At 54.6% G+C, this 12,356-nt stretch overlaps 1 protein-coding gene across 3 annotated transcripts; it reads right to left on the bottom strand.

Moving 5' to 3' along the window:
* Nucleotides 1–4,042: 4,042 nt before the first annotated feature.
* On the bottom strand, nt 4,043–11,756 carry B3GAT1 (beta-1,3-glucuronyltransferase 1; the record flags this gene model as incomplete). Of its 3 annotated transcripts, none has more annotated exons than XM_084274841.1 (4): nt 4,043–4,129; nt 7,008–7,304; nt 8,491–8,999; nt 11,570–11,756. In XM_084274841.1, the coding sequence occupies 4 exons, from the start codon at nt 11,754–11,756 to the stop codon at nt 4,043–4,045; spliced, it is 1,080 nt and encodes a 359-aa protein (XP_084130967.1). The 3 variants fall into 3 exon arrangements, with proteins under 3 accessions (XP_084130967.1, XP_084130968.1, XP_084130969.1); XM_084274842.1 differs by lacking the exon at nt 11,570–11,756 and having other exon boundaries at nt 8,491–8,830; nt 8,914–8,999; XM_084274843.1 differs by lacking the exon at nt 11,570–11,756 and having other exon boundaries at nt 8,491–8,830; nt 8,917–8,999.
* Between the last annotated feature and the right edge of the window lie 600 nt (nt 11,757–12,356).

Below are 12,356 nucleotides of genomic sequence, written 5' to 3'. Positions count from 1 at the left end.
AAAGAGTGAAGCGTGTTTTGTCCTCTATCAGATGGATACATGGTTCAGGCCGGGCAGGAACGAGAGCTATCCAGGGAGAGGAGGTGCAGGAGGAGGACAGAGCAAGGACAAGCTAATCATCCCTCCCTGTGAAATCCCCCCTTGTAAAGCCAGCACACTGTGGTTGGGACAAAGGGGTTGCCATGCACGTAGCTGTGGCTGAGAGCAGATCCCTACGTTCTGGTTAAGCCTGCTGGGAAAGCTTGGGTCCCTTGTTCTTTTCTCTCCTTGCCCCCACATCCCTCCCCACCTCCCCACTCCCAAAACAGAAACAGGGGATTTAACACCGGAAAGTGGTGTTTTCCTTTAACTCACCAGCTCCACAGTCACTGAGGAGCTGCCACCTCTTTAGGCAGAGATCAGACTCCAGCGTCAATCTCTTCACGGTCCCCACCAAGTCGCTCAGCCCCTGCTCCAGTGACCAGAGGATCCAGGCTCTGGGAGAAGCAAACGCACGGCGCGGTCTCGTGATACAAGGGAGCTGCAGGGTATTCTGACTCTTAGAAACCATAGTTTTATTTAACAAATTTAAATACAGTTTGTTTAAAACTGAGAACAGACAGTGCAGCTGTTCACACGCCCCGTCCCAGCCAGAGCTGGTCTTACCGAACACCTGCGCCTCTGGCTCCCAGGGACCACGGTCACCTCTGTGAGCTGGAAGGGGCCAGGCTCGTGTGGCCAACCTCAGGGAGAGCAGAGCGTAGGGCTGCATCCAGGGCTCGGGCCTTTGCATTTTTGGGGAAGTTAGTTCCTTCCCAGGAGGGAAGGTCGCCAGCCCAAGCAGGGGCCTGGTATTAAGATCAGTCAAACAAAACATGCAGCTAGGAGAGGACGCCAGTTGGAAACTTTTAAAACAGTATGAAAACTTTGTAGTCCTTTAAAAAACCCTCTTTCCACTCCAGGGTTTGCAGGCCGAATTGAACTTGGAAGTACAGTAAGGGGGTAAAACCTGCCCGAGCACAGAGAGCTACTGCTCTGACACAAGACACCGATGCCCGCAGAGCATCCGGCAGCTGGTAGCACCAGATCCTCTCCATCCAAGCAGCACTTCAGCCAGTGCAGCTAAGGGAACGCTGCTGTAAAGGCTATGCAGCAAGGCTTCTATGAGTGGGAACAAGAGAGTGCAGCCTTTCCCAACAGTCCTGATGCACAGCAGGAGAAAATAACTTACCAAAAAGTACTGGGGTGGGTTTGGGGTTCGGTTTTTTAAATATTAGGAAATACACAATGTCATTAGTCCAAGGGGAGACTCCTGCACTGTGAAGCTAATCAATCTACAGCATTTCAATAGCTCTGCGTGTTAGGGCTGGAAAGAACCAAGGCTGTTTCCAGGACTATGCTTCCCCTCAACTCGAGGGCAAAATTGTGCTTCGGACCCTTCTGAAAGAATCTGGACAGTGAGGGCTGATCAAAGGTTTCATCAAAGGTTTGATCTGACAGCCACCCTGAAGGAGGGAGGGGAGTTGTGGGAGGAGGGGTGTGTTGTACCTCGCTTCCTTCCTCAGCAAGTTTGTCACCCTCAGACACAGGGCCAGCTGGGGTAGTTAGCACCCAGGTTCCTCTTCTGCACGGCTCGGTCCCACGTCTCACACTGAGAGGCAGGACAAGACTTTGGCCAGAGAACGGCCTCACACCAGTGCTGCACCTCGGGCCCCTGGGTGTTATACAGTGGGGAAGAGGTGACTGACGTGCTGCACAGGCTGTGTCCCAACCTACCTCGAGCCAGGTGCTGAAGAAACTAAGCCCAGGAATTACAAGGGTGCTGCTCTATCTGTCAGGAGTCACTCCAACTGTTCCAGTGTGGCTTCTCATGCCTGCAGCTCTGCAGTAGCATGGCCTGACCCTGGAAAGGGGCTGGAGGATACATTCCAGTAGAATGGTGAATGCACTAAAATCTGCGTTTATCATTCAATCCCTGGTTTTAAGCAGGTAACTTTTAAGAGTGGAAATTTGGCTTTAGGTCAGAGCACCCTTCAGAGAATCCCATGCCTAATGCTCACCTGAACCAAATCAGTGCTGAGCCACACCAAGATCTGGGCCTGGGTGAAGAGCTACAGCGTACAGCCACTACTGCCTCCTTTAAACCCAAATTTCCAACCATTTTAGGGTGGATGAACAGAGAACCACATGCTGCAAACGTTGAACTCCATCCAGGAATGGAGAGATACGTCAGAGTGCCCCTCCGAACTGTGAAACTACTGAAGGGAAAGGAGAGGGAATACAAAGAGTAGAGAGATAGTCAACGGGTTTGTCCTAACCTGCCTTGCTTCTCGCCCTGCTCCAACATCGTCCTGTCTTGTGCAGCGTAAAACAAACACTGATTGAAGGAGGTTTAAAATTAAGGGCTAAGGTGCCATCTCAGAAGGCAGCTGCCCCCTCGGCGAACAGGGGGCCGCTTAGGCTGTTGCACACATAGCCGCAAGGTGCGTGTGTCTCAGGGGTAAAACAAGTCACTGGGGGGTCACCACGCTCCTGGGGGCCCTCTCACCCTCGCTCTCAGGTCCCACCAAGCAGCCCCCTCAGTCCAGACCACCGCGTCTTCAGCGCCTCGTGCCCTGCGTGCACTCCTCCCACGCCGAGCACCTCGCGAGGCAGCGGGTCTCCCGCTGAAGTTGGTGTCAGTCCTGTTGATTTTCTGTGCTTTTATATATTTTTTTCTTTTCTCTTCTCCACCTCCAGAGCGTCTGGTGCGGCTCAGAGTCCAGGAGGAAGGGCAGGGGAGTCCGGGTAGTTTATGGATGTATGCAGTGTCGCTTGCTTTCAGTACGCTAAAAACTCTTGGAAGTCAGCAGAGGTCCTGGCTACTGCACGTCCGGCCAGTTGTGTGCTGTGGGGAGGAACCTTGCAGGCTGCACATGAAGGAATCTGCAACAGGAACACAGCCGGCTTGTTTACTGCCCCCCCGCCTCGCCGCGCTAGCTGCCACCCCTTGGACCTGTCCCAAAACCCATCTCCCGCTGCAGGTCCCTGAGTAGTGCTGCTAGGCAACTGGGAGGTGGTGAAAAGCAGTCCTGACAGCGCTGAAGAGCTATGGGCTCTGCGCAGAGCCGCTGTCTGGAGCGCAGAGGATGTGTGGTGTGGGCTTTCCCACACTGTCCTGCCACAGGTGGCACATCCAGGCCACGGCAGCAGGCTGGGCTCTGTCTGGGTCACCAGGGCAGTGTGCTGCAGGGAGCCTGCTGCTGTGAAACACACACAGACCCCCGCTTCCCTTTGCTGCTTGTACTCCTGTATGTGCCAGAGGAAGAGAGGAGGAGCAGCAGCCCTCTCCCTGCTCGCTCCAATTAGCTGTGCGCTTGTTTTCCCCTGCACTAACAAAGCTCGTGCAGACACGAGCCAACAGCCCACCCTTCACTCCAGCATGCTCTGGGAAATCCAGGAGACCAACTGTGCTGGGGTGCTCAGGTAACTCAAGGCAAGAGGCCAGGGTGTCAACAAATGAGACGGTGGCATGCCTGCTCTTTCCTCTTTCCCAAAGGCAATGCTACGTGCTCTCCTTAGGCAGACCAACCTCCCAGGGGGGCTCAATCCATGCGCCCTCTCCCCTTACTTGTCTGCATATAAGTTAAACTCAGTTCCCTCAAGTGAAACGTTCTGCCTGACCTAAAAACGCTTTCACTGATGCTGCCTCTGCTTTGCTTGCAGGTGGGTGAATCCATGAACTTCACCCTCGTGCTTTCTGTGTATCAGTACAGCAAATAAGGCACCCTCCTTGTTTTCAAACGAGGATGTGGGCCTTTAACCATGTACCCAAACTCACTGGGTCTGCCTTCTCCCCCTCACCCCAAGCTCTCACAGCTTATTTCCCCTTTAGCAGCTCATCTTAAAAGAAGAGAGTGCTCAACTAATGGTCTCGAGAAGGTTTACAGTAAGGGAGGGTTGGAGATGAAAACTGGAGCTATTGTCTTTTCCCTGTCCTAGCATCCTCCTCCTTCACTGACGCTTATCACTGCTGAAAGGTGCCAGCTCTTACCTGTGTCGGTCTCCGCTCAGCCCCGCGCCGTCAGATTTCCACGTTGGGGTCTGTGAATCCTTTCTTCCCCTCGTTCACCAGCACGGGCTTTTCTGTCCTCGTATGCCAGACTAAGATCTGGAGAAGCCACGAGACGTCATTAGCTGCCCCTCTCGGCTGCGCTAACAAACGTCCCCGTGCGGGAAATCGATGGCGCAATTTAACCACCTTCCCTGGCGCCTAACGACGCGTTCAGTGCTGAAAGGAGCTTTGCATACAGCTTCATTTAGGCTGGCCTACTGCTACCCAGAGCGCACAGCAATTACCCGTTTTACAGTGCACTGTTGTGGGACATTAACCTGCTCCTTCCATGTAGTTACCAGCCGGCTGCCACGAGAGGCTCATCAGCCTTCTCGATGATGTCAGGCGGCTCCTTCAGAACCAGAGCACTGCATGCCTGTTTCCCCCCAGAACAAGTGCCCTGCTCTGGTTCCCATCGGGTTACTACATCCTTGGCTGGTGTGGAGTTAACTTGCAAGGAAGCTCAGAGGGGAAAGGCAAATTCACTGCTCCTTGGAGGGAAGAGGCAGTGACAGGGAGCACTGCCCGCTCCTCCATCCTCACCCTTGCCTTTGGTCCTGTGAAATGCTAATGTAAATTTTTCAGTGCATCTGAAAGCCAGTTCCTGGAGGGAAGACATCAGTCCACTCCCTAACCTTGCCATCACTTCTTTTTCACTTTAAAAATCTCTCAAGACCCTAAAGAGATGCGAGGGGGGCACCAGCCTGAGAAGTAATCACTGCAGCTCCTGCTCTCTGCCACTGGCAGCCTCTGGTGTCTCAGGGAGCTGGTGGCAGAGCCCTTCCTGCCCCACACTATGGGCACAGCCCTTTTGCATCCCATTAGCCTCCCGGAACCCTGCAACACATTGCCCCTGAACTGCTGGCCTCATGCTGCCATCCTCTCTTCCTCACCAGGTACGATACTCAGCACCACTTTGAAGCTCCTCTCCAGCTCACTTAAAACAGAGCTGAAGCTTCATCTGGAAGCTTCTCTCTGTCTTAGCAGTGAAGTTTAACGTAGATCAATGTCTGGGGAGGAGTATAGGAAAGAAAAAATGAGAATTGAAGAGGTGGCCTACCCTATGGAGGGAGGTATTGGAGGTAAATAGCTTCAGTAGCTGTGCTCTACTGCTGGCACAAGCAGTTCTGTTTAAAAATGCTGTCCCCTCACTGGATTCAATTACTCTTACTGGGATAGCTGGGAGCAGTATTACCCCTTCCAAGCTACAGCTTCCTGCCTCCCTTCACCTGCTCGTGCTGCTGACGCTTCCTACCTTGCGGGGTTTCCCTCTTGTTGCTATGACAACACCTGCACGTTTTGATCCAAGCATCCGCAACCCGCTTGGTACCCAGCCCCTGCTCTTCTGAAAATCCAGGGCACGGTCTGCTGCTGTGAGAGGAACAAAGCCCTTCCCAAGCCTTTGTGGTTAAACCCTCCCTTTGGACCACATCTGCCTCTGATGCCAACAGTCGCCTCCTGCGCAGGGCTTCAATCTCGCCTGCTAGGACTAAAGCAGCAGAGACCAACTGCTGCCTGGAGTAGATCCAAGCCAAAAAACCAAACCAAAACCCATTTCCTTGCCCTCCCCCATTCATCCAAGTTCGCCTCAGCACTAGACCCGGATCACCCTCCGCAACTGCAGTGATGCTTTGGTAGGGAAAGCCCAAACCCCAGCGTGTCCATGCCAGTGGCTCCCAGTGCTGTGTGAGCATCGGCCAACACTCTGAACAGATAAAACCTTAAGGAAGTGCTGGTGCTAGGAAAATATTGCCTCCAACTCCCCCTTTCCCAGAAGGAGCAGGTGAGAGCTCATCCCGCTCCTGAGGTGTTAACCCTGGTCCCTGCTGAGGGCCAAGGGCTGCACCCTGCCAGGAGTGGGACTAGCAGTTAACACATCTCTGTTACTCATCCCAGTGCTGGACAGCTGTACCCACAGGCACGGCAGCTATCAGATGATAAACAAAGTTGCTCCTCCCCTCAGCTCCTCTCTGTGATTCCCAGCCTCCCTGCCTGAGTGCTGCTGAACACAGACCCTTGTTTTTTCCATGGCTGGGGTCTGTGGAGTGGGACAGACAGAAACCGGAGGCAAAGGGTATTATTCAGAATGTTTTCCACATCCCAGATGGATAGAAACCTGGATGCAGCACAGAGTCTCTCAGCAGTAAAGGTGCATTTACCACCCACCCCGCCTCTGCAATGCTCCTGGGATAATTAAGCAATAAAGAGCTCCCTAAATCGGTCTGGCTGATGCCTACTGCAGATAAAGGCATGAGACAGGGGTCTGGGCTCTCAGAGGGACCCCCTCCCCACCTGCAGTGCTCAGCGGACCCCCTCATACAGCTTTCACAAGCACTTGACAGCGCCCCTGTTGCTGACATGCTGTGATGGATGCCTGTCACATTAACCAGTGCTGTCTCATTGCATCTCGTGTGCTCCCCTGTTGTTCTGGACAGAAATCCATCTGTTGCCTCTCACCATAGACTGGGAAATCTTTAGGGCAAGAGCCGTCATCGTGTCCCGAGTTTCTACATTATGTAGCACACGGGGGTCCTGCTCTGTGACCTGGTGGCTCCTAAGCCACGTGCACGGTCAAATAACAAGCAGTTATTTGGCAGCATTAACCCCCCCAAACAGCCCCATAAAGCCTTATGGAAGCATCCTGGAACTTTGAGCAATACCCCAGGCTTAAAATATTTCCCTCTGACACAGAAAGGTCCAGGTTCTTGGGTAACTCTGGGGTTAATCTAGGTAACTCTGGGGCTAATCCAGGTAACTCCAGGGCTCCTGTTCAGGTGGGTCCAGCGATGCTGCTGTGGGAGAAGCAGCACTCAAAAGCCCCCCTTGGGAATTAATGTAAAGCAACTGACATGCATTTCACCTACGGAATTCCCCGTTCCAGGGGAACCTCCTGCCTCCAGATCCCTCCAACCCACGAATGAGGAAGAGACGGTACCTTAGTGCAATTGGCAGCTTTCGGCTCAAGGTCGTTCAAGGTCACTAGTTCCCGGAGCAGGCTGCTTTCCTGGTAGCCTCCCTTCACTCCTCGCAGTTTGAAGTACGCCTGAGATCGCTGGAGGATCAGCCTGAGGTTCACAGCAAAGCCTGCCATGTCTATGGCAAAGGGGCGGTGGGGGTCGAACACAGTTTTCCAGCCGTAGACCTTCCCGGCAGCGTTGACTTTGGGGGACTCGTAGCGCAAGCCCCCGACGAAGGCTACCGGCCACACCGAGACCTTCCTGGTGCTGCGCATCTGGGGGCAAGGAAAGAGAAGGGTATGGTGGGTGTGCATGGGAGGATCAGCTCCCTGCAACCTCCAACGCACAAACCAGGACCAGAATGACCCCGTGCTGCCTGCTGTCCTGCAGGAAACGGGATGACCCCAAGCTTTAGGACAAGTCCTTGAGCTGAGAGCCTGGGTTATGCTCCCTGGCACCCTCTGCAGCCCAGAGCTCCTTGCTCACCTGCACAAGGACACATTCCCAAGCCAGGGAAGCAAAGTGCTTTGGGATGTGGCCCCCAACAACAGCAATGGCAATGGGTAGCCACGGAGCAAAGCTCCAGCTGCCTGCACTCACTAAGGCAGGTGATCTGAACACCGGTTTGCTCACTCCCCCTGCTCCCAGAGCCCTGTCCTGCTCTGCTGGCAGGCTTAGCCTCGTGTTCCGCTCTCAGCCTGCTCTCTTAGATCAGGGATCTCCCAGGGCTAATCTCATCAGTGCTAATTACTGCCAACGAGACCAGAAGAGCTCTGGCAGTTGCCCTTGTGCATTATACACACGCTAACGGCAGCCCCTCTCCACGGGGAACGATAGTGTGCGTCTCCTGCGCTTCACTGCACGTTCCACTGGCTCCGTGTCACCGTAACTGCAGCTACAGATCAGAGAGGAGAAGCCTCTACAAGCAGAGCACAGGAATGCAGGAACCCTCCCTGCTTTATTAGCGTGTGGCATCCATCTCAGGATGTGGCCAGAGCCTCAAAGCGGGCTGGGGAAGAAAGACATTCGGGCTGTGTCTGCTTTCAGCTTTCAAAGCCCACATGTTCTGTGGCTATCCAAGGTGAAGAGAAAGCCATCAGGGAAGGGGGCACCTCGGGCAGCAGGTGATGTTCTGACCCTGGCAAGGCTCCCATGGGGGAAGGCAGCTTCTCCTTAACTCCCTTTAGAGTAACAGCTACCTGCCTCCTGCTCACACGTCCCTGGGTAAAGCTGGGGTTCCCATTACTCTGCACAGGATGCCTTTGACCCTGGGAAGCACACGCTGTGCAGCGCGACAGCCAAGCCCCAGAGAAAACTGTGGGACCATCACACAGACAGGACTGATCCAGAGCTCAGGAGAGGGTGCACACAGCACCCCCTCTGCTCAGTCCACAGCATCTTTTTACACCCCACCTCCTAATTCACAGTGTTCAGTCAGACCCCCCCCCAGCAGGGTCTTACCTCCTCAAAGAGCTCCAGGCTGTAGGTGTTGTCATCATCAGCAAAGTAAACAATCCCAGGCTGGCTGTTATTCCTGTTGAAGGTCTCTCTCAGCCACCGCAGGGCAAGGTTCCTCTGCATGGTCCCGCGGGGGATGCGGGGATCCCTCATGTCCCCCCGCAGCTTGTAGTTGCGGGGTGTCTCCACGTTGAGGTGGGTGTAGTTGAGGCCGGTGTCCCGCAGCAGCCGGGTGATGAGGGGTGTGCGGCGCTGGGAGTCCTCCACCAGGATCCAGTGCAGGTTTGGGACGTGCAGGAGGGTGTTGGCCAGGCGTGTCAGCTCTGCCTTCTGCACCGGGCGGCTGTAGGTGGGTGTAATGACGTGGATGGTGGGAAGGGTGTCTGACCACGGGGGCGGGCGCGTATAAACGTATTCTGTCCTCACCACCTCCACAATGTCCCGGTCCGACAGGCAGTATTCCTTGGAGTCCAAGCCTGCAGCGAGATCACGCCGGGAGTCACCACCATCATCTGAGCAAGGGTATGGGAGAGAAGAAAAAGCCGCATGGACTCGGTCCTCTCACAGCCCCCCCCCACCCCTCCCACCCCCCCCCCCGACCGAGTCAGCAGCCTGCTTCCTAATAGCAGGTTGCCCTCATGGCTTCAGAGGAGAGGAAACAAGCCCAGGTGGAGGCTGTAATAAACAAGTTCGCAAATAAATAAAGGAATTGGGGACAAACACATGAGAAAAGAAGTTCCTGCTGTTAGAACACCACCACCAAACACAGCCTGAGAGCCCAACGCAACGCTGCAGCTAAGAATAAGCAGCTCCGAAGAGCACCCAGAAGAGAGACAGGCTTGGAGAGCTGTGAGATCTAGGGAAAGAAAATAGCAATGTGGATTGATGATCTATAATGCTCCTGAAGATCTCCAGCACTCTGGGCACCACACTCAGTGGGACAGGATGTGCAGCTCTGCACTCGGGCACTGGAGTGCCCGGACTGGGAGGTGGGATGAAAAATCACAAGTCAGTGAAGCTCCCCCAGCATCGTTGTCTGGCTGGGATGCCACGGTGCCCCACCACTCTCCTGACAGGCCTGGGACAGGGCACAGAGCAGCAGGCAAAGACATGCTTCAAATCCCAAAACAGGGAGGAGAAACGAACACCTGCCAATGTGGGCTTCTTCCTGATGAGCCTCACACCTGCCTGTGACCAAGCTCTCCTCAAACAGAGCCTACTAACTCTGGCTGTTCAGTAGTGCACACATGAATAGAGAAGAGTGTTATATCTCCATCGGATCCAAACATGCCAAATCCTTGCACAGAGAGCCCTGTTCACAACCAGCTCAAGGAAGATGATGTTTGTGCACACCCATTGCCTCTCCAGGGTGTGATGTAGCCGTGGAGAGCAGCAGGAATACTGCAGTTTGGAGCTGGCAGAGACGGAGGGGCACCTCCGCTCAGGATGTAAGGTAGCTGTTCCCGAGTGGGCACACAGCAGCTTGAGCTGCAGCTGAGAACAGGGACAGACAGACATCAGGTCCAGCCCAGCAGGTGCTACCCATGGCTTTTTTCAAGGCACATTACTCTCTCAGCACATAGCCTGTGACACCAGCCCTGAGCCGGATGAAGGGCTCGTACTCCACAGCATCAGTGGAAGGAGGGCAGGGGAAGGGGGGAAAATGACAGGAACAGGGTGTAGGGAGCCCTGCATAAGGCACAGCACATGCACATCCCATAGTGGAGCTCTCTGAAACACCAGGCTCGGTTCAGAGAGAAACCTGTGGAGCACCCTGGGCACAGACACCCCCACAATTAGCCAGCACGGTGCTCAAGACAGCCTGTTGTCAGGTTGGTCTCCACCATCACTTGTGTCCCAGAGGGGGCTCAGAGAAGCAGCGAAGGGGGAAGGGTCTCGCTGAGGCCAGCAGCGCAAAGTTTGGGGCAGAGTTAGAGCAGAGCAGAGCAGAGCAGGCTCTGCTGTATCCAGCAGCTGCTCACACACAAAACCTTCTACGTTTTTAGGGCACTGAAACAAGCCTGCATACAGACAGCGTATTCCTAGGAGTCTTTCAGGGCCTGAGAGCCCAGTAGATCCCTCAGCCTCTGAAATGCTGTCCAGCTTCCAGAGGGAACACGGTCATTTTTCCCTTACGAAGCCTCACGGGTGGCTGTCCGTCCTCTGGAGCGAAGGGAAAGCGGCTCGGGACCGACTGAACCACCGACAACTCACACTGTGCATCAGACTGTTCAGCAGAAGGACAAGGAACTGCAGAGGATGGGTGTGGGACTTGAAATGGAAAGGGGAGAGGGAGAGAGAGACTCTCCCTGAGAAAGGGAGCCAAGAGGGAAAACGAGCTGGCATCCCTCCCACCCAGACAAGTCTCCCCGGGCTGAGCCGCCTGCCCCAGTGCCCAGCAGAAGGGCAGAACAGAGAACAACGACTGCAGCAGCACGGCTTCTTCCAGCCCCCAAGAGCTCTTTGGACACTAATGCTGACAAGGCCTGGGACCATTCCAGCCAGAGTGGATCCACCAGAACTTCCCCCATCCCTCTGATCCAAGCCAGATCCCTGTTTAAAGCTGTGTGTGCCAGGCGGTGTGGAAGCCGACTCACGGCACTGTAACTCCACCAAACGATCAGGTGAGACGCTGGCTCTTGCCTTCTTTGAGTGCAAGAGCACCAGGTTGCTGCTTTCCTGAGGACACTTTAAAAACGCTCTCTGCCTCTTCTCTCCTGGAGCAGCTGTCTCAAGTGGCAGCTTTGTTTCCTCTCCTTTCTGCAGCTTTCCTGCTGGACTGACTTGCGTGCAGAAGGCTGCGAAGGCCAGCAGGAAGGGGCTCCTCTCTTACAGATCACCAGGGGACAGAGAAAAGCATCCGACGATGGCAGGAAGCACGTCCCAGGGCCTGGAGCTCGATGCCTCTGAAGAACCCTAAGAGTACTGGGCTGTTCCTACAGCAGAAGTGGGGAGGCTTCTGCACGAGCATGGGCTGGGGGCTGAGATGAGCATGGCTGCCATGGAGAAATGAAATGAGAGAGGAGATGAGGACGAGGGAGGGGTGCACGAACTTGGCATGGGCTGGTTTGATTTCTCTCACCCTTGTGCACTGCAAGCAGTGGAGCAATGGTGCTCTGGTGCCAGACGGTGATTAGTAGCGTCCAGGGCAGAACTATCAGCACGATAGCCAGGATGTCTCGTCTCTTCGGCATCTCCAAGACTGACTGGACCCACAGCTCCTCATTACCTGACAGTGAAAACCCCAGAGACAGAACGGCAGAGCACATGGAGAACAGAAATAAATGGGCAAGAAGGAACAAGGACAGAGAGAGAGAGAACGCGAGAGAGGGAGGGAGAGAGCAGCAAAGGCGACACGGCTCGTAGGTCTTACCAGTGCTTACAACCCACCCATTGCAGAAGCAGGTTTGGAGGGGCCTCGGCTGCTGGGACCCAGAGAGGGAGGGCACGTCTGCAGGGCTCTGCTGGAGCTGCCAGCAGGAACCTCAAGGACTCATTTGGAAGGAAACCTGCAACACAGAGCAAAGGTGAGTAGGCAGGTGGGAAGGCCCAGGGAGCTGCTCCCCAGAGTTCACAAATCCTCAAGAAGAGCAAATCAAACTGGGGCAGCAGATTCCACACAAGCCCACACAGGATTGAAACAGACCGTATTTTATGTGAGCATCTCAGCAAGCGAAGTACTCACAAGGGGCAGGGAAAACACAGGTTGGCCTTTGACCTTAAAGGGTATGTTTAAATGTCCCTCACTAGCAAGGGTGATAAGGAGGAACCAGTCTTCTGGAAGGGTCTCCAGAAGAAACAGCCACAAAGCTCTAAACCATCCACCAAAGACATCAGGCTCTCTGGAGAGCAGGGTTTCCTGCAGTTGA

Source organism: Gallinula chloropus (genome assembly GCF_964237585.1).
Source record: "Gallinula chloropus genome assembly, chromosome: 24".
NCBI classification, from domain to species: domain Eukaryota; kingdom Metazoa; phylum Chordata; class Aves; order Gruiformes; family Rallidae; genus Gallinula; species Gallinula chloropus.
Note: the sequence above shows the minus strand (reverse complement) of the source record. Positions and strands in the feature narration are given on the sequence as shown.